General features: G+C 38.1%; 1 protein-coding gene and 1 long non-coding RNA gene across 9 annotated transcripts in view; one reads left to right on the top strand and one right to left on the bottom strand.

Moving 5' to 3' along the window:
* The window catches only part of LOC105473062 (sperm flagellar 2), a 366,010-nt gene that overhangs the window by 219,463 nt on the left and 119,739 nt on the right, over positions 1-26,808 (top strand). For all 8 annotated transcript variants that reach the window (XM_011726675.3, XM_011726676.3, XM_011726674.3 and 5 more), the window contains 3 exons: positions 3,866-4,054; positions 11,995-12,182; positions 16,295-16,463. In XM_011726675.3, the coding sequence (XP_011724977.2) occupies positions 3,866-4,054; positions 11,995-12,182; positions 16,295-16,463 (546 nt within the window). The remainder of the gene's footprint in view (positions 1-3,865; positions 4,055-11,994; positions 12,183-16,294; positions 16,464-26,808) is intronic.
* Positions 1-26,808, bottom strand: part of LOC139363906 (uncharacterized) — a 236,171-nt gene that overhangs the window by 206,215 nt on the left and 3,148 nt on the right. The gene's annotated exons all lie outside the window — the stretch shown is intronic.

The following is a 26,808-nucleotide window of genomic DNA, read 5'->3' as shown; positions in this document are numbered from 1 at the left end:
AGCAAGAACATTGGAGTATGAAAGTGCTGTGAAGGTGAAAGGGGGATTGGGGGAGTGATACTTAGAGAAGTCCACCTGGCTTGCTTCAGGATACAGTGTCTGGAGGACAATAGGAGAAGCATGGATAAAGAGTCAGGAGTTAGCTAACTGAAGGTGGGGTGGTCGTGGTGGGGTTGGGGTGAGAGGCAGTTTCCAAGAGAGGCTGAAATGGTGGAAGGTGAGTGTTTCCAGACAAGAGAATACCACATGGAAAGCTCAGTGCTTTTAGCTAACGGAAAGTCATATCATCTGGCAGGAGTCACTAGAGGCCAAATTATGATGAGCCTTGTAAGATACACAGAATGCAATAGGAGATTTTGTGATTTCTTGTTTGAATGCAAAGTGGAATAAGAGTGACCAGGTCCAACTTGCCTTTCGAAAGATCACTCTGGCTTTAGTTTGGAGAATAGATTACAGAAGGGCAATCCAAGTCCGTTGTTGCTGTAATTCAGGCAAGAGATTATCCCAGTTTAAATGTAGTGTAGTGGCAATAGGGATTGAGAGAAGTAGCTTTAAGAGCTATTTTGGAGGTAAAATCAATAGGACTTAATGATTCATTAGACATGGGAAAGTGAAGAAGTGGGATGAAAAGCTGGATTTCTAGGTTGTGCACCTGGATGGCTGGACGTGTAATTTGCTGAGATATGGAAGATGGTGAGAGGAACAAACTTGGGGTGGACGGCGATTTCAGTTGTGAATGTAAATAGGACAAATCTGCATGTCTACAAAGACCATTTGAAGATGCTTTTATTCACCTGCCCACGTCTGGTCTGCTTGTTCACTGAAAGGAAATAAAGGCTTCACACAAATATGAAGAAGTGAAATTTATTCATGGATTCCACTCTTTCTTAGTGAAAGTTCAAAAAAATAGCTCTGGACATCTCTTTGTGCTAGAAAGTTATTTCTTCATATTCAGATTTCTTCAAATTATATCTTTATTCAATCAGTTTGATTATCTCCTTTTCATTGGAAGAATTTCAAATTATGAAAACTAGATAATCGAAAAGTTTATTTTAAAATAACTACCAAGGCCAAGACGGGCGGATCACGAAGTCAGGAGATCGAGACCATCCTGGCTAACACGGTGAAACCCCGTCTCCACTAAAAAAAAAAAAAATACAAAAAACTAGCTGGGCAAGGTGGCGGGTGCTTGTAGTCCCAGCTACTCGGGAGGCTGAGGCAGGAGAATGGCATAAACCTGGGAGGCGGAGCTTGCAGTGAGCCGAGATCCGGCCACTGCACTCCAGCCTGGGTGACAGAGCGAGACTCCGTCTCAGAAAAAATAAAATAAAATGAAAAATAACTACCCATTTCAAGTGTCATCATGTAGCAATGACATTTTGGACACACTTTGATGTATGTTCCAAAGCACTTGTGTGTTGGCTGCAAGGTTTTTCTTACTATTTTCCTGCTTGTAATCTAGGCCTGGTGTTTGCCTGGAAAATGGAGTAGATGAATTCTTTCTGGATTTCCTCACTTTCCACTAGGATGCTATTAACGCTGAATTTTCAAAACTAGACTTGGAGGTATATTTATCGGTTTGGAAATCCAGCAACCTAAGGGACCTAAAAAAGAGTCAGGGCTCTATATATTTCCATCACAGGAACCTCATCTTGTGCTGCCTCTTTTCTGCGTGTGGGGAAGCTGCTATTCCTAGAACCAGGCCTGATGCATATGCTGCATTCCCTCCATTCCTACCACCTCCTTCCTATGGAATGTAGTGAGCCCAGGCTCCTGTGCAACTGACACAAGAGATGCTGGCCCACAGTGGTGGAATGGGAAATTCTTATGTGTACAATGGCTGGTTTTTCCATCCATTATCCTCTCCTCCAAAGGAAAAATGGTGTATGTCAGGGCTAGGAATTCTTCTACTTCCTTCAGTTACCTGCTGCTTTTCACAAGTATAACATAAATCCCACGTCAGCCCTGAATGTTTTCTTCTGGTGCCATTTGTACTTAATCTATCAGAAATGCCTCAAAATATCTTCCCTAGCTTTCGAGTTGTTCCAGTTTCTCCCTGGAATTTAGGTATTCCTGTTTCAGTTTGGCTGGTGAAGAGAGAACCAGAGACCTGTGCTCAAGTTGATATTTTGCCTACTGATTCATAAATACGTGGAATTATGTGAATTAAATGATGAGATTTAAAGTTATAAAAATCAATTTGACTTTTTAGGGGATAGATTTTGAGAGTGGGGATGGTAAGAAAAGGATTGGTAGGGAGGGGGGCTGATGTTGTTCAAGATAGCGCTGGTGTCAGTGGGTATGGAATGGAATGGGGGGTGGTGGTTTAAAAACATGCCTAGGAGGTATGCTAGACTACTTTTTGAACAATTGAGTATTAGGAGTGATGAGAGTGGAATGAACTTAGGATGACCCTAATGTCTTAGATCACAGAGTGGATTATTGTAGGATCATCAACCGAGATGGGGAAATATGGGGAGAGGACCAGGTCTGAAGTTGAGTTAGTGAGTTGAGTTTTGGACTTGTTGAGTTAAAGTACTTCATAGGCATTTAAGTGTATTCAAACTGGGAACACAGTTTGACTCCCACCTGGTTCCGTGGTCATTTGGCTAGTATCTTGGCCAATTAAGTTTTGCCCCAAGTCAGTTACCTCTGCCTTCTAAGAATCTTTTCTATGCCATTTCTTTGGAACTGACATTTGAACTCCAGGCCCTTCCCTCACTTCTTAACTAGAAGACCCTTGAATACTTAGCTGTCAGGTCTTTCCTGCAGTGCCCTATTCCTCTATAGAGCTGCTCGGGCATCTTTGGAATATTAGGTAGTGGTTGTAGACTAGAGTAAGTTACTCCAGTCTCTAGATATCTTTCTGTCTTCCCCATTGAGTACTATAGATACCTCCCCTTTCCACATGATGTCTCTGTTTCAAAAGAGTGAGAGAACTTGATGAGGCCTTGGATATCATCTTCTATCTAAACCCATCATTTTACCTGACGAGAAATAAACCAAGAAACTGAGTTAATTGCCCAAGGCCACCCAGCCTATTATGATGACCAGGTCCTCTGATTCCCAGTTTAATGTTTTTTTTTCCACTGTTCATTTACTGGTCACCCTTCTATTCTCCTCAAACTGCCAAGAATACATCTAGCTTTTCTTTCAGATGATGACCACTCAGATTTTCTAAGATCAGCAGTAGGTCATTTTCCCCAGCCTCTTCTCCAGGCTTCCCATTCTGTCAGTTTGTATTAATAGCTTTTCCTCCCGATGGTATTGCAATGTCCTCAGTGGGAACTAATCCAATCTGCAGTCTTCAGCTGACAATGCCTGCCTTTGTTTTACAACTAGTAGTTATGTTAAAATGCGTATAACATAATCCCAACCTTCTGAAAACATGCTTTGAAATTTAGAGTCATAGCACTTTTGTTTTAACTTTTATTTTAAATTCAGGGGTACATGTGCAGGTTTGTTATACAGGTAAACTCGTGTTATAGGGATTTGTTGTACAGATTATTTTGTCACCCAGATATTAAGCCTAGTATCCATTAGCTATTTGCTTGTTTTTAAAACTTTGAAAAAAAATCACCTAATTTATTTTTAATAATGTTTTGAATGAATAATGAATAATGTTTTGAATCACAATTTGTTTAAAGTAATTGTGAGTTGCAAAACCATAATGTTTCTAAACACCAACTTTTGTTGGAAATCCTCATTTCATAACTTGATTTTTTTTGGCCATGTTCAAATTAAATCAAATGACAGAAATTATTTAGATGAACATTATACTTTTGTATATTATTTATTATAGGCTTCCTAGCTCAGTGGGAAATTTGGACATCACTTTAACAAATAACTCCCCTGGTGTTTTCAGGAGGCTTATCGGGAGGAACAGCTGATTAACCGGCTGATGCGGCAGTCCCAGCAGGAGCGCAGGATTGCCGTGCAGCTCATGCATGTTCGGCATGAAAAGGAAGTTTTATGGCAAAACAGAATTTTCAGAGAAAAACAACATGAGGAAAGACGACTTAAAGATTTCCAGGATGCTCTTGATCGAGAAGCGGTAAATACTATCTCCCTTAGAAATCTTTCTAAGGTTACTTTTGATCCTTTCTACCAAGTCGTGGTAAACAAAGCTGTATTTTGTTGCCAATCATCTAATAAGAGTTGATTTTTTTTTATATGATTAGCCTATTATCTGCCAATTTTTATTTTTATGTAACTCCATCAATAGGGCATATAGCCACTATGTAGAACTATACTGTCTTCTTTTAGCCTTGATTCTACAAGTAGCTAAGTACTAAATGCTCACCACCAACCCTAATGTCCGTGTCTCTCTAGTCATTTTGATTGTCTGAAACTCTTTCTCAGGATTTCTCAGGAAGGGCTCATGGAAACCATATTCCCTGAGTTCTTATATATTGGTAACTTGACTGTAAGTTGACTGTATATAAAATGGTTAGTTCACACTTTGTTTCCTTGAATATCTTAAATATGTCAGTCTATTTTTTTCAAGTATAAAGTATGCTGCCAAAAAGAATGGTGATAATCTAACTTTCAATTCCTTGAGTCATTACTTTTTTTTTTTTAGATACTTTATTTTTTTTCTTTAAAAATTCCCTAAGTTTACTAGAGTAGGCATTGGTATTGGTTATTCTAGGTGAATATCCTCGGGCAGTGAGAGAACTTTTAAACTGCTTCCTTTCAACTGGACATCATTAGTCTTTATTCAAAAATTCCTTGCCTTCTGGAAAAGAAAAAAGAGATTCCTCAGGCCCATATTGTGCTATTCCTTCCTCAGAATGAGCATAAGTGCTTTATCTAGGGTACTCTGGTGCACTGTAGTTGAGAATTGTATACAGAAACTCAGATCTGGGCTGCTAGCTGTGCTTTTTGCTACTGTGGTATCATTGTGTCTTGGCCTTTTTACAACTCTGAAAATCAAAATATCCTATCTTTTAATTATTTAATAGATTATTTTTGTCCCAAACTTTATGTATATGTAGGTTCTAGTAACAAAAATAGATTGATTTTATTAATGGAGTATATGGATTACTTCTTGTCTACTTCCTATTGGGGATGTTTCAGATTTATTTAATCCTTTAGTCCACATTTGATTGAAGAGAACTCATGTGAGTGGCGTTTTAGATAGCCTGTCTTTACTGTCATAAAATATTCACAAAACCAGACTGGGCAGAAGAGAAACCTTAAAGAAAACGGGAGGGCAGTGTTTTATTTACTAGCTTCATAGCTTCCACTGTGATACCCCATGTAAGTGCAATGTAACTTTTGCCAAAATTGTGCAATTTTTAGAAATATCAGTTGGAAAGTAGCATATTTTGCAGAGAGGAGAGTGTTGCTTTTGCCTTTGTGGAACAGGCATAGCCTAAATGGTGGGTATGGAATAGGGAGAGGGAGCCATACCCCATGAATTTGAGCTGAATGAATGCTGACCTCAATGTCTTCTTTGTCTTCAAGAGCTGAGTTATCTGGATGATTGTTTCATCTCTCTTCTTTGACGAAAATAGACTTGACTAGATTGAGTGGCATTTACTTACATTAGAAATGATGTGTTTATCTTTCTAAGTGCCTGTTTGAAAAATATGTTTATTTCACAAGCTCAGCTAAATAGCAAAGTATGTTTAGCTGGACTGGTCTCATGGTGATAAGAATCATCTATTCTTTCTTAAACTGGGGTTGAACTAACTTCAGAGGACTGGAGCAGTTGGGCCTGCTAAAGCCTCAGAGACCTAAATTGTGAGTTTCTGAAGTACCTGAAAAAATTATATTTCTTCCTCTCACATGATTTTTTTTCCAACAGCGAAGCTATCTAGTTCCTTGGCATCTCTCGCTTAGAGATGGTTGGATTTTATGACTTTCATCCATACATGTTGAGTTTATCAACTCTCCACCAACAGTGGCTGGTGCATAAGTAGGAGCTGAATAAATAAATCAATATATGTTTAATTCAGTTTGCCAAATTAACAGTCACCTCATCTTTCCAGTATCATTCACTAACTAAACAAAATCCATTTTATTCCCTACAACATTATCATTCTACTACTTTTTTTATGTGAATAAAGGAGGGTTTTATATATATACACACACACACACACGTGTATATATGTATATATACGTATATATACATATATATATACTTGCTTAACGTTTATTTTAAGTTCAGGGGTATAAGTGCAGGTTTGTTACATAGGTAAATGTGAGTCATGGGGATTTGTTGTACAGATTATTTCATCACCCAGATATTAAGACTAGTGTCCATTAGTTATTTTGCCTGATACCCTCTTTCCTCCCACCCACCACCCTCTGAAAGGTCCCAGTGTTGTTGTTCCCCTCTGTGTATCCATGTGTTCTCATCATTTAGCTTCCACTTATAAGTGAGAACATGCAGTATTTGCTTTTCTATTCCTGCATTAGTTTGCTGAGGTTAATAGCCTCCAGCTCAATCCATGTCCCTGCAAAAGACATGATCTCATTCCTTTTTATGGCTGCATAGTATTCCATGGTGTATATATACCACATTTTCTTTATCCAGTCTATCATTGATGGGCATTTAGGTTGATTCCATGTCTTTACTATTGTGAATAGTGTTGCAATGAATGTAGGCATTCATGTGTCTTTAAAATAGAATGATTTGTATTCCTTTGGGTATATACCCAGTAATGGGAGTGCTGGGTTGAATGATATTTCTGCCTCTAGATCTTTGAGGAATTGCCACACTGTCCTCCACAATGGTTGAACTATTTTACTCTTCCACTTACAGTGTAAACTTGTTCCTTTTTCTCTACAACCTCACCAGCGTCTGTTGTTTTTTGACTTTTTGATAATAGTCATTCTGACTGGTATGAGATGGTAACTCATTATGGTTTTGATTTGCATGTATCTAATGGTCAGTGATGTTAAGCTTTTTTTTCATGTGTTTGTTAGCTGCTTGTATGTCTTCTTTTGCAAAGTGTCCGTTCATGTCATTTGCCCAGTTTTTAATGGGGTTGTTTGTTTTTCTCTTGTAAATTTGTCTAAGTTCCTTATAGATATTGGATATTAGACCTTTGTCAGATGCATAGTTTGTAAAAGTTTTCTCCCATTCTGTAGGTTGTCAGTATACTCTGTTAACAGTTTCTTTTGCTGTGTAGAAGCTCTTTAGCTTAATTAGGTCAATTTTTGCTTTTGTTGCAATTGCTTTTGACATATTCATCATGAAATATTTGCCCGTGCTTATGTCCTGAATGGTATTACTTAGGTTGTCTTCCAGGTTTTTATGGCTTTGGGTTTTACATTTAAGTCTTTAATCCATCTTGAGTTAATTATCGTATATGGTGTAAGGAAGGGGTCCAGTTTCTATCTTCTGCATAGGGCTAACCAGTTTTCCCAGCACCATCTATCAAATGGGAAATCCTTTCACCATTGCTTGTATTTGTAAGGTTTGTTGAAGATCTGATAACTGGAGGTGTGTAGTCTTATTTCTGGGTTCTCTATTCTGTTCCATTGGTCTATGTGTCTGTTTTTGTGTTTTGATTACTGTAACCCTGTATAGTGTAGTGTAGTTTGAAATCAGGTAGTGTGATGCTTCCAGCTTTGTCCTTAGATTTTATTGTTCTTGTCATTTTTATTATTATTTGAGAGTGGGAGGAGGTGGAACATTCTAAAATTACTTTTAAATCTATTAAGGTCTTTAAGGTTTCTTAACTATGCTCACAGACTATTAATAATATTTGTGTTACTTATTTTAATAGTATTGATTTGCTATTCCATGGCTACTTTCTATTAAGTATTGCTGTGGAAAATACTGATTTTGTTTCTACTTCTTTGGCTGCTCCTTCTCAGGAGCAGGGTCATTGTCTTTACAGGCTCATTGTTCTTTTGTATCAAAACATTTATTGACAGATTCCTCAAAGCTTCATCTTAGGCTGCCTTATTTTCTTTTCTATGTTACTTCTCAGACAGCTGCATCCACAACCATGGTGGTGTATTTACTGCAACAGACAGATGACCCATACAGTTATGCCTCTGTCCTCTGAGATGAAGGGCCATAGTTTTAGTATTCCTTGACATCTGTGGTCGTATGTCTCAGAGACACTTCAAATTCAACATGTTCCAAGCCAAATGTATAACCTTTCCTATGCAACTAGTCTATTTCAGTGTTCCATAGCTCAACAAATGGCATCATTATTTATCTAATTGTACAATCCTGAAACCTCACGGTCCACGTTAAAATTGCTTCACCCTTATTCTTCCATACCCAAAACATCCACTAAGTGCTATCATTTTCATGCATTAAATTTCTCTTCATTGTGGCCATTTTCCTCTATGTCTACACTACCATCCCTGGTTTCTACTGCAGTACTACTACTGCAGTGGTTTCCTTCATCCATTTTTAGTGGTTATGAATTGGTGACCAAAAACTGGAGAGTGTAAGAATATAACATTATATACGTTCCTTAAGTCAACCCTAAGTTGTACTCTTTCACCCCAACTCTGCACACAGACAATGTACAATTCCCCAAGTTATAAGGGCCAAGCCATCTTGGAAACACTACGGTCATCAGATGCAAGCCCAGTCCTATTGAGACCTCAGCTACTGCAGCCCACATGTCCCCTCAGTGGCACAGGAAACTTTGGGGAAGCTGCTCCAGCCTTTGTTGGTCTCCCATATAATCCCCTCTGAGGCTTCATTGCCCCCCTTCATTGCCTGGGCTCTGGCAGCATTGGTTTGCTCTGAGATCCTTGAACAAGTCATTTCCTCTACTTTGCCCCTCTTTCCAAGTGCCTTCACCCAATTAATACTTGTTTTCAAAGCTCCATGCATATGCCCCTTCTTGTCTAGGTCAGGCCCCTGTTATACAGCCTCATACTCCGTGGTCTTGCCCTAATGACACTTGTCATAGTGTGTACTTATACATGTATTTGTGTGACTCTTTGACTGTTTGCCTATCCCACTGGCATGTAAAGTCCATGAGGGCAGGACCACATTTGCTCTTGCTAATGAAATAAAGAAAGAAAAAAAAAGAAGGAAGGAAGGAAGGAAGGAAGGAAGGAAGGAAGGAAGGAAAATAAAGGAAAGGAAAGGAAAGGAAGGAAGAGAAAGAAAGGAAGGAAGGAAGGAAGGAAGGAAGGAAGGAAAGAAAGAAAGAAAGAAAGAAAGAAAGAAAGAAAGAAAGAAAGAAAGAAAGAAAGAAAGAAAGAAAGAAAGAAAGAAAGAAAGAAAGAAAGAAAGAGGGAGGGAGGGAGGGAGAGAGGGAAGGAAGGAAGGAAGGGAAGGAGGGAGGGAGGAAGGAAGAAAAAGAAAGAAAGAAAGAAAGGGAGAAAGGAAGGAACAGAGAGGAAAGAAGGAAGGAAGGAAGGAAGGAAGAAAGGAAGAAAGGAAGGAAGGAAAGAAGGAAGGAAGGGCTGCGCATGATGGCTCACATCTGTAATCCCACCACTTTGGGAGGCCGAGGCAGGTGGATCACGAGGTCAAGACTTCGAGACCAGCCTGGCCAACATGTTGAAACCCCATCTCTACTAAAAATGCAAAAATTAGCCAGAGATGGTGGCGTACACCTGTAATCCCAGCTACTTGGGAGGCTGAGGCAGGAGAATTACTTGAACATAGGAGGCGGAGGTTGCAGTGAGCTGAGATCGCCCTGTTGCACTCTAGGTCTGGATGACAGAGCAAGACTCCATCTTGGGGGAAAAGATAGGAAAGAAAGAGAGAGAGAGAGGGAGAGAGAGAGAGAGAAAGAGAGAAAGAGAGAGAGAGAAAGAGGAAGGAAGGAGGAGAGAGAGAAAGAAAACGAGGGAGAAGAACTTTGTGTTTTTCTTTCACTCTCAATTTTTTGAGGGTTTTTGTTTTGTTTTTAGATTAAATCTGCTAATCTCTTCCTTTGAGGCAACTGCAAAAGTATTCTGTATTAAGACAGTTCCTGATTTCAAATTTCTGTGCTAACTACTATTATTATTAATAATTACAATAATACTTATTTTTTTTGAGCTTTACTTTGAGTCAAGCATTGTACTATGTTTGTTACAAGCATGTATAAAATAATTCTTGCAATGACCATAAATGGATACCATCCTTATTTACATTTTACACATCAGGAAATTGAAGACTAGAAGGCTTAAAGTCACACAGCTTCTCAGCGGTGTAGCAGGGAGCAAGGCCAGCTTGATCAGATTTTAGAGTCCAAGCTCATAACCACTGAGATTTACTACCTCCCACAGACTTCCTTTTTCCTTTTCCTCCTTTTTTTATGGCTGCAACCCACTTAGCTGTAATGAGACAGGAAGTTGTGGTGGCTTTGGCAGAGGATTGATGGTAGATATAGAAAAGGAGAAGGAAGACTAAGCTGGATGAAGGGAGGGAGAGGAATAGAGGAAGGGAGGGAGGGAGCGGGGAAGGGAGGAAGAGAGGGATATGGGGAGACAGGCAATGGCAGCAACCAGGGTTGAAAGCTACACTATTACTGGTAGGAACATTCTACCATTCCCTTAAAGGTTTTTATTCCTCACATCCTAAATATTTCCATGTGTTTCAGAGAACTCTGTAGTAAACCAACCTCATGATCCATTTTTGTGTCACTCTCTCCATAAATTCTCATCGGATATTTCTGCTCTCTTAGATTCATTTTTCCTCTGAATTCTTCACTTCATGAATCATGTCATAAAGCTTTGTACTTAAATTGTACTCTTTCTCCATGAAAACAGGGTATACAGAATAATATAAGAATAACAAACTCTGGTGTAATTCCTGAATCTGTCAAATGTACAGAATTGACCTTAGTGATCATCCAGCTTAACCCCTTTCCCAACAAAAATGAAATAAGCACACAAAATAAAATAGCAATAGCAAAACAAATGGTGGACCTTACACAGCAATCCATTGTCACACATCTAGTCATTTATGAATAGTATTATAATAGGAAATACTTGTTTTGATGAGATGGTTTGGTAATTTTTCTGGGTATGCTAAGTACTCTTAATATCCTGACTTTGAGGAAATGGAGACATAAGGAGACTAATGACTTGCCCAAGATCTCACAGCTAGTGCTTGAATTCTATATAAAATCTAGGGCTTGAACTCGACCATAGCTCCTCCAAAGCCCAAGTTTACTTCTGTCTGATACTCACTGGGTTGTTACAGGAGGCAAGTCTTTTTCCTACAGCAGGCTAGCATGTAACTAAATTTCTCAAGAAGCTGGCATAGCTATCTGAAAAGCAATATTGGGTCATCTGAATCCCACTAATTAAGTATTATGTTATCCTCAGCTTGGCTGGACTGAGTTCAACCTTTGTACCTTGTGTGAAGAAAAGATTCCCTGAACAAAATAATAGTGCACTAAGGAGAGGGTGATAACAAGCTAAGTGTTTCATTGCTTTCTACATACATAGATGTTCCTACAAATGAATGCCATCAGCTTATTAAGGCTGTAACCATAGAGGGTTTGTAATTAACACATTTAACACATGTTGGCAAATACTTTATATTCTCAAGCCAGTATAATCAGGGACTTTCTAAAATATTTTCTAAGTATAAATCAGTATTATAGAACTCTCCCATTGAAAGACAAAGGGCAATGACTATAGCAGATGTGTCCAAACTGACACTCTGGAGGTAGGAGTGAGGGGTCAGCTATGCTTAGGATCTGGCACGGACTTGCCTGTTTCTCTCTGATCCCTATTTGCAACCGGTGAACTCAGGACTTCTTTTTGAAGGCTTAAGATCCAATTCCTCATTAATCCAAATTAGGCTTTCCCCAGTTAGATCACTTCTCACTGTATTATGCTTTGTTGATAAGATAAGCTGAGAGTGGGATATTTCCAATATTGTCTTTGCCATCATACTCAGTACTAATGTATTAAGCAAAAAGTGTTCATTCATAATTAATTTTTTTCCTGGTGTGAGAAGAGGTTTCATTCTACTGAAAAACGTTTTGGCTATTGAAATGATGACATTATTTTTATTTGATTCAGTTATAGTGACTTAAAAATATGTTTTTGCCTTTTTAGGCTTTGGCAAAACAAGCCAAGATTGATTTTGAAGAACAGTTCCTTAAAGAAAAGAGATTTCATGATCAGATTGCTGTGGAAAGAGCTCAAGCTCGTTATAAAAAGCATTATTCAATATGTGCAGAAATTTTGGACCAAATAGTTGATTTGTCCACTAAAGTGGCAGACTATCGAACGTTGACAAATAAGTAAGTATTGTTTTTTAAATAACATAGTAAAGACACGATAGAGAATGAGGAAGGATAAGATTGTAAAGTAGATACTAAGCTGATAAGTAAAGAGAGATACAAATGATTCATGAAAAGACTAAAAGGTGGGATCCAGGAGACCTTGATTACTGGCTTGACTTACTCACTGACTACTTTCATTTAAGATGCCTACATGCCTTTTACCATACGTTTTATGAAAATTAACTCAAAGTGGATCATGGACTTAAATGTAAAACATAGCACTATAAAACTTTGAGGAAAAAATGGGAGAAAATCTTTGGGCTCTATGACTAGGCAACAAGTTCTTGGACTTGACACCAAAAGCATGATCCATAAGAGGAAAACTTGACAAATTGGACTTCATTAAAATTAAAACGTTTTGCTCTGCAAAAGACAAAACTTTATAAGTTGAACTTCTTCAAAATTAAAACTTTTTGCTTTGAAAAAGCTGAAAGGATGTATAGAATAGGAGAAGATATTTCAAACTGCCTATCCAACAAAAGACTAGTATCTAGAATATATAAAGTATTCTCAAAACTCAACAATAAAAAATAATCCAGTTCAAAAATAGGCAAAAGATATGAAAAGACATTTCACTGAAGAGGATATTCAGATGACAAATACACACGTAAAAAACTTCATCCTCGTTAGTCATTAGAGAAATTCAAATTGAAATCACAATGATTTGTCATTACATTCCTATAACAATGGCTAAAATTTAAAAAAAAAAATGAGAACACCAAATACTGACAAGGCTCTGGAGAAAACCACCAATTCATTGCTGCTGAGAATATGAAATGGTACAGCCCCTCTGGAAAACAATTTGGCAATTTCTTAAAAAGCTGAATATGCAACTCCCATACAACCTAGCGATTACACTTCTGGGCGTTTATCCTAGAGAAATTAAGACTTAAATTCACACTAAAATCTGTATAGAAATGTTTATATCACCTTTATTTGTAGTAACTTAAAACTGATAACAATTCAGTTGTCTCTCAATAGGCAATAAAGTGTGATACATCCATATCATGGAATATTGCTGAGAAATATAAAATAATACACTATTAATGCATTCCACAATCTGGATGAACCTCCAGATACTTATGCTGAGTGGAAAAAAGCTAATCTCAAAATGTTACTTGTGCTATGATTTCATTTACAAAACATTCTTGAAATAACCAAAGTTATAGAAACAGAACAGATTAGTGATTGCCAGGGGCTAAGACTGGGTTGGAGGTGAGAGGGAAGTGAGTGTAGCTCTGAAAGGGCAACATGATGGGTTCTGTGGTGATAGAACGTTCTGTATCTTGACTGTATCAATGTTAATATCCTGGTTGTGATACTGTACTGTGGTTTTGCAAAATATTACAATCAGGAGACACTGGGTAAAGGGTATATGGATCTCCATATTATTTCTTACACCTAATGTGAATGTATAATTACCTCAAAATAGAAAGATTAATTTTAAAAATCAAAGTATATCTAAATAGCAACAGAATAACATGAAAGTGGGATAAATGATTCATAGAGACTACTAGGTGTGAACCCTGAAAACTTGAGACAGGTCTCAGTTACTTAGAAAGTTTATTTTACCAAGGTTGAGGACGTACCTGTGACACAGCCTCAGGAAGTCCTGACGACATGTGCTCAAGGTGGTCAGGCCACAGCTTGGTTTTATACATTTTAGGGAGACATGAGACATCAATCAATATGCAAGAAGTAAGTACATTAGTTCCATCTAGAAAGACGGAGACAGCTCAAAGCAAGGCCCACCCACTGGGGGCTTCCAGGTCACATATAGGTGAGAGACTGAAGACTGCATTCTTTTGAGTTTCTGGTAGGTCTTTCCAAAGAAGGCAATCAGAATTTGCATCTGTCTCTGTGAGCAAAGGGATGACTTAAATAGAATGGGAGGCAGATTTGCCCGAGTGGTTCCCAGCTCAAAAGGGCCCAAGATATTTTCCTTTCACATAAGCTAAAGCAGACTCACGCTGGTAATCTCAGCACTTTGGGAGGCTGAGGCGGGTGGATCACGAAGTCAGGTGTTAAAGACCAGCCTGGTCAAGATAGTGAAACCCCATCTCTACTAAAAATACAAAAATTAGCCAGGTGCGGTGGCAGGTGCCTGTAATCCCAGCCACTCGAGGGGCTGAGGCAGGAGAATCGCTTGAACACGGGGGAAGGAGGTTGCGGTGAGCAGAGATCACGCCACTGCACTCCAGGCTGGGTGACAGAGTGAGACTCCGTTTCAAAAAAAAAAAAAAAAAAAGCAGACCACATAGCTGGAATTTCCAGACTAACTTATATAAAGTCAACAGATCTCATTCTGAAATGGAAAGTATAATACTGCTTCTAAAGCAGCCCTTTATTTTTTATTTTTTAAAATATATATAATAGCATTTTTTTCCTCACTGTTTTATTTTGAATTAATAATTGCTTCACCAGAACAGGTTGATCTGAAGTGAGCTGACGGAATTTGAATCCTCTAAGAAAACTGAATTGCTAGCCCAAAAGTATGCATGGAATCTTAATAATGTCAGCTAACAAGGAAGGTATTCAGGGCCCCAGAAGCCATAGCAGGTGATTTTCTTATTCGGGAGCCTCAGTGGATCAGGTGGGGAATGGCAAGGTCAGAATCTTGAGGAAAAGGAGAAGTTTGGCAAGAACATGGAGACCAATATTCTGTATGACTAGAGAAGCTATTTTAAAAATGTTCCTACTTTTGCCATTTTATCTGTTTCTATCCTCATATCCTTAAATGTGAAAAGAATTTTACGGTAAAGGTCAGATAGCTAAGGTTTTTTCCTTCTACAGTTTTTTTTTTTCAAAATACATGGACTACTTTAGTGGGTTGCAATCATGAAGCCATAGAATGTCTACAGATGTCATAGTAAGTCATACTGAAAGAGAATGTTAAAAGGTTTTTAGGAGGAAACAGGTAATTTGGGGGCTTTTTAAAGCCCTAACAAGTGGTGGAGAAAGCAAAACGGAGGAAGTACCTGGATATGAGGTTTGTCAGGAGTTCAAGAACCCTGAACACACAGCCTTTTAAACAGGAAAAGTTGTTAGGTCTGTACGCATTAAATAATAGCTCCTCATCCCCTCCAATCCCCAGCCACTGATAATCTCTATCCAACTTGATGTCTCTGAATTTGTTTCTTCTAGGTACCTTATATAAGTGGAATAATATAATATTCATCCTTTTTGTGTCTGGTTTATTTCGCGTAGCATAATGTCTTCAAGGTCCATTCATGTTGTAGCATGAATCAGAATGAAATACTACTTTTTAAGTTGTAATTTCAAGTTCTAGTCCAACTGTTTATGATCACATCAGGACATTTCGCACATCTTGTCTTGAAACAATTTTCCCATCACTCTGTCCTTGCTGCCTCCTAAGCATTCTTTAGGCCTCAGCTTGGCAGTGATTTCTTTAAAGAGACCTTCCTGGAACCAACAAGTTAAGTTGAGTCATACTGTTATACTTTCCCATTGTATAATTCTTATTCAGAACTTTCATGTATTTATGCAACTATTTTTTGCCCTTCTTTCCCAGAGTCTGCTATTTAAAGCCAGGTATTCCACTTGCTATTATATTTCTAGTGGCTAGTAAAATGTTTGGAACTTAGTGGGTTTGAAGAATGATTGTTACTTTATGCCACTGGTTCTTTAAACTTTTTTATTGACTGTTTCATAGCAGAACAATATATCTAAAAATAGTGAGCACAGTCAGAACACTTAGGTTCCTTAATTCTCAGCTCTGATGTCAGCTTACTATGCAACCTTAGGAAATTATTTAAATACTCTGGTATCAGTGTCCTCCTGTGCAAAATGAACAAACTGAGTGCTTTTCAAGGCCCCTTTAAGAGAACATTAGGTTTACATTTTGTAAATAATTTGTAACAGAAAAATCTAATATATATTAGTCTTACTGTCATTGCACACATGGTAACCTTTAAGATCATTTTTCAGTAATTATTTCTGTTTGTCTGATGAAAGTGAGCTAATTTACATAAATATAATACAAATACCAATGTTTAAAATCTATATTTGACTAACCATTGATTCATCTCTACCTTTTCTTTGTGCAATAGCCTGATTCCATATAAGTTGATGCATGATTGGAAGGAACTATTTTTTAATGCAAAACCCATATATGAACAAGCCTCTGTTAAGACACTACCTGCTAACCCCTCAAGAGAACAACTTATAGAACTGGAGAAAAGGGACTTGCTAGATACCAATGATTATGAAGAATATAAGGTACCTACTGTTATGAAATAATTAGAATGCTACATAATAAATCCTTTTTCTTTAACATTAATTTTGTGATATTCCTTATTTCATTTCTACTAATAAAAATAGGCATGTTTTGTTTGCATTTTCCCTTGTTTTAATTTGTATATTTGTGCTACTTTTTAGCTGCTTAAACTATACATAAGCTATTATCTATTGTTTCTAGTAATCTTAGGGGAGTGGTCTGAAAAAACATCAAGCATAGTAATTGTCTAAGTAGACAGATTTCAGAATTTTTAAAATGCTTTAGTTTATTTATTAGCATTTTTCTTTCTATGAGCTGTCTGCTTTGGCTTCAAAAACCATTGTTAAAATGTATTTCTTTTGTAATCGATCTAAATAATAGATTTTTTTACGGGCAAAATGAAAGAGGAGGAGGTCTGGGTTTTATGAATAGCATAGATTCAATCTTTTCTTCAAAGATTGAAATAAAAAGTATCAGGTGCCAACTGTGATTTTTAGAAGAACTGTTGTAAAGCCTTTGAGATTAGACAGACTAGAGCTACATTATTGAAATTGCCAGCTACTAACTGTGCAATCTTAGGTGACCAGTTCCTTAAGGGCTAATAGATTTCCATTTTTCAATTTATGGAAAGGGAATACTACTATACCTACTTCATTTAAAATAACATGAGTTAAACACAGCTGAGTGCACTTCATGTTGGATGCATATAATACATATCCATTTCTTTCCTCACCATCCTACTCTCCCCATCCCACTCCATCTCACCCTTAGAAGTAAAGGTGTAACAATCATAGCTTTTGGATAGAAGTTTTGAGTGGATCAACATCAATGGAATGAGGAGTGAGGCTTTTTATTAGAAAAATTACAAAATGAGTCCCAGAAGTTCAGTAAGTGCAACATGAAAAAAATCTATGGAAAGATGATTTGACCTAATTATTCACTGATAGTAAATATTCAACAAAGGTTTATGGAACAAAGAGTGAATAAAATGAATAAAGTACAATGAGCAAAGAAAAGTGCAAAATAACACTAATAAGTAAATATTACAAGAAGATAACCTTGTGGTTAAAAGATAAGGAAATAATATGAAATTATGAGAAATTAAATGTACACTATATTTTAATTAAATGAATCTATATTTGTAGCACTAAGAGAATAATTATTAAGGACTGACTAGAACCTTAAAAGATAAATGTGGATGTTTGTTTTGTATGGTTGTAAAATATACTAGACCTATTACATCCACCTAAAGTATAATGCCATATAATAAAATGCTTTGACAGTATCAAACTGTGTTAAGATATTTCTTTCCGTTGTAAATTAGAAGTCATTTTATTTGACAGACTTTACTCATTCGTCGAATGTTGATTTCTAAATTACTTCTTAAACAGCTCAATCTCTATTCTTGTTGCTCTTACAAATCAGGAGACCTAGTAGGCTGCAGCTTAGCAAAGATATTTGTCTCTCTAGCTATTTTCCTTGTATGAGAAATGGTTACCACAGGAACATGCTTGTCTTGCCCACATCCTGAAGCAGATGATGCATTTCTTTTGCAGGAAATTGTAAACTTTTGTTAGGAGTTTGTGATCATCTAGCAATGCACTTTATTTTGTGTATTGACTTTGCTGTTTTTCTGGAAATGAAAATTACCTTAGGATTTATAATATGTTTTCACAAGCTCTCTTTGACACCATAATGGAAAATATGCCATATACAGGTTTTAGGATGTACTGTAAACTATTATACTATCATTCTTTATTTTTAGACCTTTGGTCTCTTCAAGAACTTGTCCTAAGTGTTCCTACATACAAGTAAAAAATAAATGTTTCAACTTGTAAAATATATTATCTGGCTTAAATAGTCTATCACAAGATGCAGAGGGGCCATGCATCCTGGCTTGTCTAAAAGAACCAGTGGTACACATTTGTCATTATTAAATTTGTTTAGGAGTTTTAATGCAAATATATTACTCAGAAATTAATACATTTGCTTGCACATAATAATGTTCATTATAATGTTATCGAACATTATTGAATATCATTATTGATGTTATTATATATAATGTTCATTATATATCATGTTCAATAACATTATAATGAACATTATTGTTCAAGCAAATGTATTATTCAGAAATTAATCTTCAAAAAGTTTATATTCTTAGCATGCTTAATTGATGTCCATACCCTCTACCTTTAAAGAACTGACAGTTCCCAGTTTTGAGTCTGTGCTTTTAAAAGCCCACGTTCTGTTAGAATAAGCTATTGTGCTTAAACTTTTTAAATATTGTAACTAGAAATTGCAATTAAAACAGGTGTTTGCTTATGTACGTGTCATATGTAGCTGCCAAAAATTTGACTCTTGTTTCTTAACGTTATTTCCTAAATCATCACACTCTGTTTATGTGAGAATGACTGAATATGAGGGAGCTCTAGCCCAGTGGCTAGAAATAACATTTCTCTCTCCCACAAAAGAGGCAAGAACAGCATCATGGAGCAGCCAGACCTCTCTGGGGTTCCTAGGCAACTACCGCAGCATAACAACATTGAGTTATTTAGTAGAGAGTGAGGCACGGCCCTTAAAGCCGAATGGACCATGGGTAGCAGGCTAAGCCAGGAAGCCTGGTTCCTCTAGTGCAGCTAGCAGCACAGCCCCACACAGCAGCCAGTGGTTCTCAATCATGCAGTGGACGCCTGCCGGTGAACCTCAAATTCCCCCTAATGCAAATTCTTTCGATAGGTCTTACTAGCAAATGAGTTGCAATTCACAGCATTTCACTTTTATATAAGCTGCTTACTAGCAATTACTAGTTGAATGAGTTTAAGAGTTACTAAAATTTAGTGTTCGAAAACTAAAATTAGCTCATGGCTATGGTTTCCTGAAGATTTAGATTTTTCTAAGAAGTCCCTGCCACAAAGCACTTAACCATTTTCAGAGCTCTACTGTGCGTGCCCACAACCAAGTGATAGTTGGAATTTCTATAATTTAGAGGAAGGATATTTCATTTCCAGGACATCATCCATGTTGTCTTAAGTTGTTCATGATTTTTAATTGCTGCTATTTTTTGCCTTTAATGGCAAATTACTGTTTAAGTTCATGATCAGGTGAGCTTGTTGTGGTTATGGGGTTAACCCTACAGTGTGTTATAATGTACATTTTTATTAACATTATTTTTGGCCTATGATTTTCCATCAACTAGACTTTAAGATGTGGTTGTATATGTTATGTTTTAACATGTGTATGCCTGTCACTACAGCACATGTATGGATACCTATCCCCAAAATTTTTTACAATAACATTTATTGCCACCAGGTCTTTTTCCACCAAAGAATAGAAATATCGGACTAAATGGGCCGTGGAATTCTCTGTTTTCCTGTCTCATCTGAATTGTTTGGCCCAAAGACATCCCTGGATCATTGACCCAAGAACAGAGAGATTTTAGTAGATGAATGTTAAGGGCATGTGAATCGAACACTTTTTTACATTTAAAACATATACATTGCATCGATCAGCTAGGCTGCTATAATAATACACCATAGATTGGGTGGTTTAAACAACAGGAACTGATTTTTCATAGTTCTGGAGACTGAGAAGCCCAAGATTAAGGTGTTAGCCAGTTTGGCTCCCCAGTGAGATCTTTCTTCCTGGCTCACAGAAGACTGCCTTCCTGCTGTGTTCTCACAGGGCAGCGAGAGAGGGAGTGAGCTCTTGTCTCTTTTCTTCTTATAAGGAAACTAATCTCATCATGGGAGCCCCTCCCTCATGACCTCTTCTAAACCTAATTGCATTCCACAGGCCTAGCCTCCAAGTACCATCACATTGGAGGTTAGGGCTTCAACATATGGATTTGGGGGAGACACAAACATTCAGCCCATAATACATGCATTATTCAGGATACTTACAAAGTGTCACAATATGGAAACTTACTAATAAAGTATAGGAACTTCTAATTTCACATGAACTTGCTTGTTTTATGGCCTCTTCTGTTTCTTGCCAAGAAGTCTTAAATTTTATTGTCTTTTGACTATGATGATGCTTCTATTGATAAACCTGAGCATTAATTCTATTTTAATTAGTCATTTTAATATAAATATATATAATCGCATTGTGTAATACTGGAGGGCCCTGAAAAATATGATGGTTTCATCTTTTATTTTCAGATGTGGAGGAATACAGCTGACCTCTAAGTGGACAGAGTAAGCACTTGCTCATATGATGGAGGCTGAGATATTCTCTAAGGCTATTCTATTGTAAAAATTCTGCCTGTCATTGCACTCAATGCCTCATAATATCATTCCTTTGAATTAAGACACCAGCACTTCTTAAAATACAAACATTTCTCAAGATAGGCAATAAGAATCATGATCAGCCTCCAAAATAGAAAGGAGCTGGGAAGGAAATCTGATGTTGAAAGGAATATTCTCATATCATTCTAGTTTAGTTTTTAAGAATGTGCCATTTCATACCTACAGTTGCTTTTCTCCATTTGTTTACAGTTTTACCTCTAACTCCCCAGACTCCTTCACTAATGGTAAGGCTATCTAAATGGCTTTTTTAGACTAAGCCTCATTGTATCTTGGTTGAGTAGGATACTTTTGTTTTTTGTTTTTTTTTTTTCTTTTTTTTTTTTTTTTTGAGACGGAGTCTCACTCTGTCACCCAGGCTGAAGTGCAGTGGCACAATCTCTGCTCACTGCAAGCTCTGCCTCCCGGGTTCATGCCATCCTGCCTCAGCCTTCCCAGTAGCTTGGACTACAGGCACCCGCCACCACGCCCAGCTAATTTTTTGTATTTTTAGTAGAGATGGGGTTTCACCATGTTAGCCAGGCTTCTTCTTTGTAGTAATCAAACACACTGATTCTAACTTACAGAGCAGAGCATCAATGTATTGGTTTTCAAAGAGGGCTCTAGTTGCCCTAGGTCTATGGTTGCCAAGAAACAAGGCTATTTTCTAATGGTTGTAGGCCAAGGATTTCACAGGGCTTGATAGAGGTCTGGGACTTGTGTCTATGGAATAGGAGAAATAGAAGATGAACTTGGGTCATGTGAAGGGTATTTGGCTTCATTTATTATTAACACTGGAGACAAGGTAAGTTCATTTGAAGACCATGGTAGAAATAGTTGAATTAAGGTATCAAGTTCAAGACATTAGACCAGAATTGAGAAATGGTTTCCAAAAAGTTGGCAGCCAGATAGAAGTGGAATGGGATGTGAGAAGGACAAAGCCAAAGAGAGGAGTCCTGGATGACTGATGTGAATAAGATCAGAGTGATTGTCCACCACTCATTTTTATTTGTTCTTGATCACATAGAGAGAAGCCAACCCTCTTCCAAGCTCCCTCCTCTGTGGGACCAGGGAAACAGAAGGTGGTCAGGGCTTTTCTGGGCTTTCTTCAGAGTTTTGGGTTTGTTCTCTACCTACTTTGGCAACTACAAGAGCCAGCTTCTATGCATCAAGCCCACTTTCTCTTCAATCAATTCCTTGGAATTACCAGCTAGGATTTTAGAGTTGGCTGTAAAATTTTAAGTTTTAAAACTATAGGCTGGATGCGGGAGCTCACACCTGTAATCCCAGCACTTTGGGAGGCCAAGGCAGGCAGATCACTTGAGATCAGGAGTTCAAGACCAGGCTGGCCAACATGGTGAAACCATGTGTCTCCTAAAAATACAAAAATTAGCTGGGCATTTTGGCGGGCACCTGTAATTCCAGCTATTTGGGAGGCTAAGGCACAAGAATCCCTTGAACCCGGGAGTCGGAGGTTGCAGTGAGCCAAGATTGTGCCACTATACTCCCGCCTGGGTGACAGAGCAAGACTCTGTCTCAAAAGAAAAAAAAAATATTTTAAAGCAATGTCTTAACAGATAGGAAAGACACAATGGGATTTGTAATCTTGAAAACTTGAATGGATCCAAGAAAGTGTTTAATTTTTAATTTGGCTCAGATGTGTAGGACTGAGAATCATAAACTCTCCCACCTAAGAGACCCCCAATGCCACCACTCCTGTCCATTGTCAGGAATTGTCAGCCATATTTGGTACAGCGGGCCTATAGTAGTCTTTGACACATTGGTCAGTGTCACCTCTAAGCTTTTTGGGGGTGGCTTATACCTCTTTGAGGTATCAATCTTAGCAGTGAAATAAAGAGGGTGGTAATAGTCATTATAGAAGAGGTTATTCCATGTGAAAAAATACTGTGTGAATTTTGCAGTTACCAGATAGGCAGAACAAGTCATAATGCTTATGTATTTTGTGACACCAGAGAAATTCCAACCAAATCTCTTTCTTACTATCCCTGGCTAGGTAATAGCAGTAGACAGGTGAATTCAGATGTAGATGCTTCTGGAAGAGTTCCTTTAAATAGTAAGACCATGGAAATTACTATAAAAGTGATCCTGAGGTAGGATACCACTCCCTGATGAATAGAGCATAGTTTAAGCAGTTGGGGAATGACATTTACTTTTTGATAAGGATAGCCACCACCACCACTAGAATTGTTTGGTGGCCCCAGAACAGGGAGAAATCTGATATGAAGTCCAGGGTGATTCAGTCTCAAGGGCACTTGGGGAGCAATGCAGTGAGTGACCTTAGAGTCTTATTTTTTGTTTGTTTGTTTGTTTGTTTGTTTGACCCAGGCGATTGTGCTTTGAAAAGCACTGGGCTGCTGTAATTCTCAGTGTGCCACATTCAGTGCCTTGGAAGGGCCATGGTGGCTTTCCAGGGATAGAGAATGGAACAAGGAGTAGGAACCTATCATTTTGGGGTGACTGAACTACTTTTCCACTGATCTCCTGAGTGAGTCACTTCAAGCACAGCTGGAAATCAGAGTGCTAAGCAGAAGCCCTACCCACTGTTTGCATCTGGTCACTGAATTTCAGCAGCGCTGAAATGTAGGTTTTTAAGCGAGAGGATCTCCCATAATGGCATAGTGTCAGTTACCTATGGCAATCAGACCTGCAGTCAGCCCAGTGATTCTGGCTGCTTGATATATTATTAATTTGTAGCTCAGCATTTCTGAAAAATAAACCTGTCACTGCTGAGCTTTCTGAGCTTCTGAATATGTGACAAGCTGGAGTGACTGGATTGCATCGTGAGGTGCCAGGCTCTCTCCAGTGTGGGCCTACAGGCCTTGACAGTGACCACTGTCACACACTGAGTAACTGACTGTGGCCAATGTAAATTTCCCTCCAAAACCAAGCATAAGGTAGATGCAGTCTACTGCCCTGGGTCTTCTTTTGCAATAGGCTAAAATTAAACATGCCTGTTTTCGTACCATTAGATTAGGGCAGACTGAGGAAGGCTACTCCTGGAACAGAAGTGATCAGATTACTGAGTGAAAGGCATTATTGAATCAGGTCAAATTCATTAGATTTCCTAATGATCCAGAATTAACCATGATATGGATCCATAGGCAAGGCATTGGCCACCCACAGTCTGCTTCTAGCCAGAACACTGTTCAGCTCAGCGTGGGGCTCCACATGGCAGATGAAGTTGAGCTAACCTCTGCCTTTCCCTTGATAGTGCAGACTCTGCATTTCCTGGCAATAGATATGACCTTCTCTCTAGAGGTGCACCCACCCTGTCAATGTCAGTGAAAGATAGACACCCCTGCCCACTGGCTCCTCTGGAATCTGAAGGCCAGAGTGTCTGGTAGAAAGATGTGTCCAGGTAGCTAACCATATGCTGACCTGACTGGAGGTCAAGTGACCTAACAAGGCTTCCAGGCTCACACAACAGGGTCAATTCATCTTCCAAAGTTGTTCTAAGTCCTTCTTGAAACTGGGCCCCAACACAGAGCCCGTTTCCTGACAGCTCCTGGATAAAAAGACAGAATTCAGCTGCACTTCAGCTAATCATCTTCTCTTCTCTCTGCCTTTTTATCTAAGGCAGTATGTGGCAGCATCAATCTTTTCCACTGTCACGTGGCTATCAAACAGGTCCCATACAGTGTTCAAGAAACCCTGTGGGGATGCCAGATTACACAGCTGAACTCCCCTTAGGGAAGATAAATAACCACACTTTCTGCCTCTTCTAAGAAACCTGGTAAGTTATTATAAATGTTTAAGTCTGAATAAAATTCAGGCAGTTCTTCCAGATTTCCTCAGGGTTTGGGGGTACTTGGAGGACAGAAAGCCCTGGAAGAGATGACAACAGAGGCTCTAAAACTGAAAGTGTTACCTTATTACTTTCCCATGGAGTATGGCTTCATTCAGAGTGCCATATTCCCCAGGCACAGTAACTGAAATATAGCCACTAGACTTTTCATTCTACCCTAGCAATAGGTATACTTCTATAGTATTTTATTCCCTATGGTAGGAGACCAGTACAGACCCAGTCGGAAGGTCAGCCAGGAGATACAGTGCCAGAGGTTTAATTCTTAGAACTGGAACCAAGACAGTCAAGATAATTTCCCTGATGTGGCCAGAAACAGGAAGAGACAGAGGTGGGATCAAGCCAAGTCCTTTGAGCATGCCAGTGATGGAAACTGAGATTGGGTGAGAACCAGACTAGAAAATGAAAACAAAGCTGGCAGGTTGCAAGCTAGGCAGAACTGGAACAGAACAGGACACACATTAAAGGCTTGGAAGCAAAGTGAGGAGGCTCTAGGCAATTGCCACAAATAGAGCTAGAACATCTGCAGCTTGTTTTTCTCATCTGCCAGTCATGTGGAATACAGCTGGCTCATACTAGTCTAGGAGACCCAAAGCAAATACCTAGTTAGGAATATGAAATTAACCAGGTCACAAACAGCTTCTGTCATAGAGCAGATTGTACCTACCCATTGACATGGGCTGCTCTTTCCCACTCCAGGACCCTGGACTCAGCCCAGGTGCTTGGATTTTTAGGACCTGCCAGCTCCTGAATGTTTTAAACCTGACTTCTTTCCTGTCTAGTTTTCTGGCATCTTGCAGGCTGCTTATTTGAATTTCTGACCAGTTCTAATCTATTGCTACCTACGTTCAAGTGTGACAGATCTCTTCCCAAATATGGATTCACTTTGAAAAACTATTTGCAACCATAGGATTTGTGGTAATGTGAATATAGTCAATGTTCTCAAGGGATTTATTTTTCCCTAAATGATGTTACCCATTTGCTTTAGGTGATTTGGGGATATTTCTATTAAAAAAATTAAGACTTGTCCTCCATCTTTTCTCTGAGATAAAACATCAGAAAATTGAAATACTTTAATTTGTTTTTGTACCTAAAAATGGCATTACAACACCTCTCTCCTCCCTGTTAAGTCTCTGGCATAGTTTGTTGGAAAGACCCAAATTAATAAATTGTTTTTCATATATTACATCTTAAATGAAATGCTTTTTGCTGACAAAAAAAAGAGATGCCTTAATTTAACAGCACACTTTAAATCATACTACAGGTTGTTACTTTGGGAGATGCTTACTGTATTAGCTAATGTCATCTGTGGTATGTGGATTTTTGCTAGCTTCTGTCTATGAGGATTATACTTTCTGATCTTGTCCCTAGTTTTGGGTTATGCCTATCTTATTTGGAGGCCTAAGTCATCTTTGTACTTAGTTTAAATCACTAAAATTGAATTTCAATTTAGTCAGTCACTTATTCTGTTCACATATATTGAGCCTATAATACTGATTGATTCATTCATTCAATAAATAGATATCTATTGAGTGCCTACTTCTACCAGCACTGTTCTAGGTCTTGAAGATATAAAGTTAAATAAGACAGAGATCCTTCCCTCCCAGTGTTCATAGTTTAGTAGGGATGAGAGAAAAACCATTCCAGAGAATGATGCTGTGTAGATAAGAGTAGGAGTTTATGGGACACATTGGAAGGGATGAAATTCGGTTGATTTGTGAAGTATGAGTAGGCGTCAGTTGATTTAAAGGTATTAGCGCAAAACGGACCTAACCCTATGAGCTGTGAGCTTAGATTCTTCTATCTTTGTATTTTTTCCATGGCTTCATTAAATTTCAAGCCTGTAGCCCAAACTAAGCTTATGAAGTGTGTTTGGGTGTCCTTAACTAAGAGTCACTTCCAGCATCCAGACTTTTTCAATAATCTCTGAAGATACCAATCTTGGTTATTTCTAACAATCTTCCAACGGAAACATGTAGACTGTGCAACAACTCAAAATACTATAAATGGGCAATCGGCTTGTCCCTGGTTAAGACATCATTTTCTGCCCAAGGGTTTGGGCTTGAGTTAATAAATTACCTAACCTCTCACTCACTAATACTTTTTTTTTTTTTGGATACAATTTAACTATTAATTTGTCTATTTTCCAATAAGCCTAAAGTTTTATTGCATTTTGAATAATAATAATGTACCTGTTGATAAGAGTTTTTAGAGATTCACATTATAAAAAAATTTAAGAACAGC

The sequence above is a fragment of the Macaca nemestrina genome, chromosome 6, assembly GCF_043159975.1.
Source record: "Macaca nemestrina isolate mMacNem1 chromosome 6, mMacNem.hap1, whole genome shotgun sequence".
NCBI classification, from domain to species: domain Eukaryota; kingdom Metazoa; phylum Chordata; class Mammalia; order Primates; family Cercopithecidae; genus Macaca; species Macaca nemestrina.
This window is presented reverse-complemented; position numbering and strand designations above follow the sequence as displayed.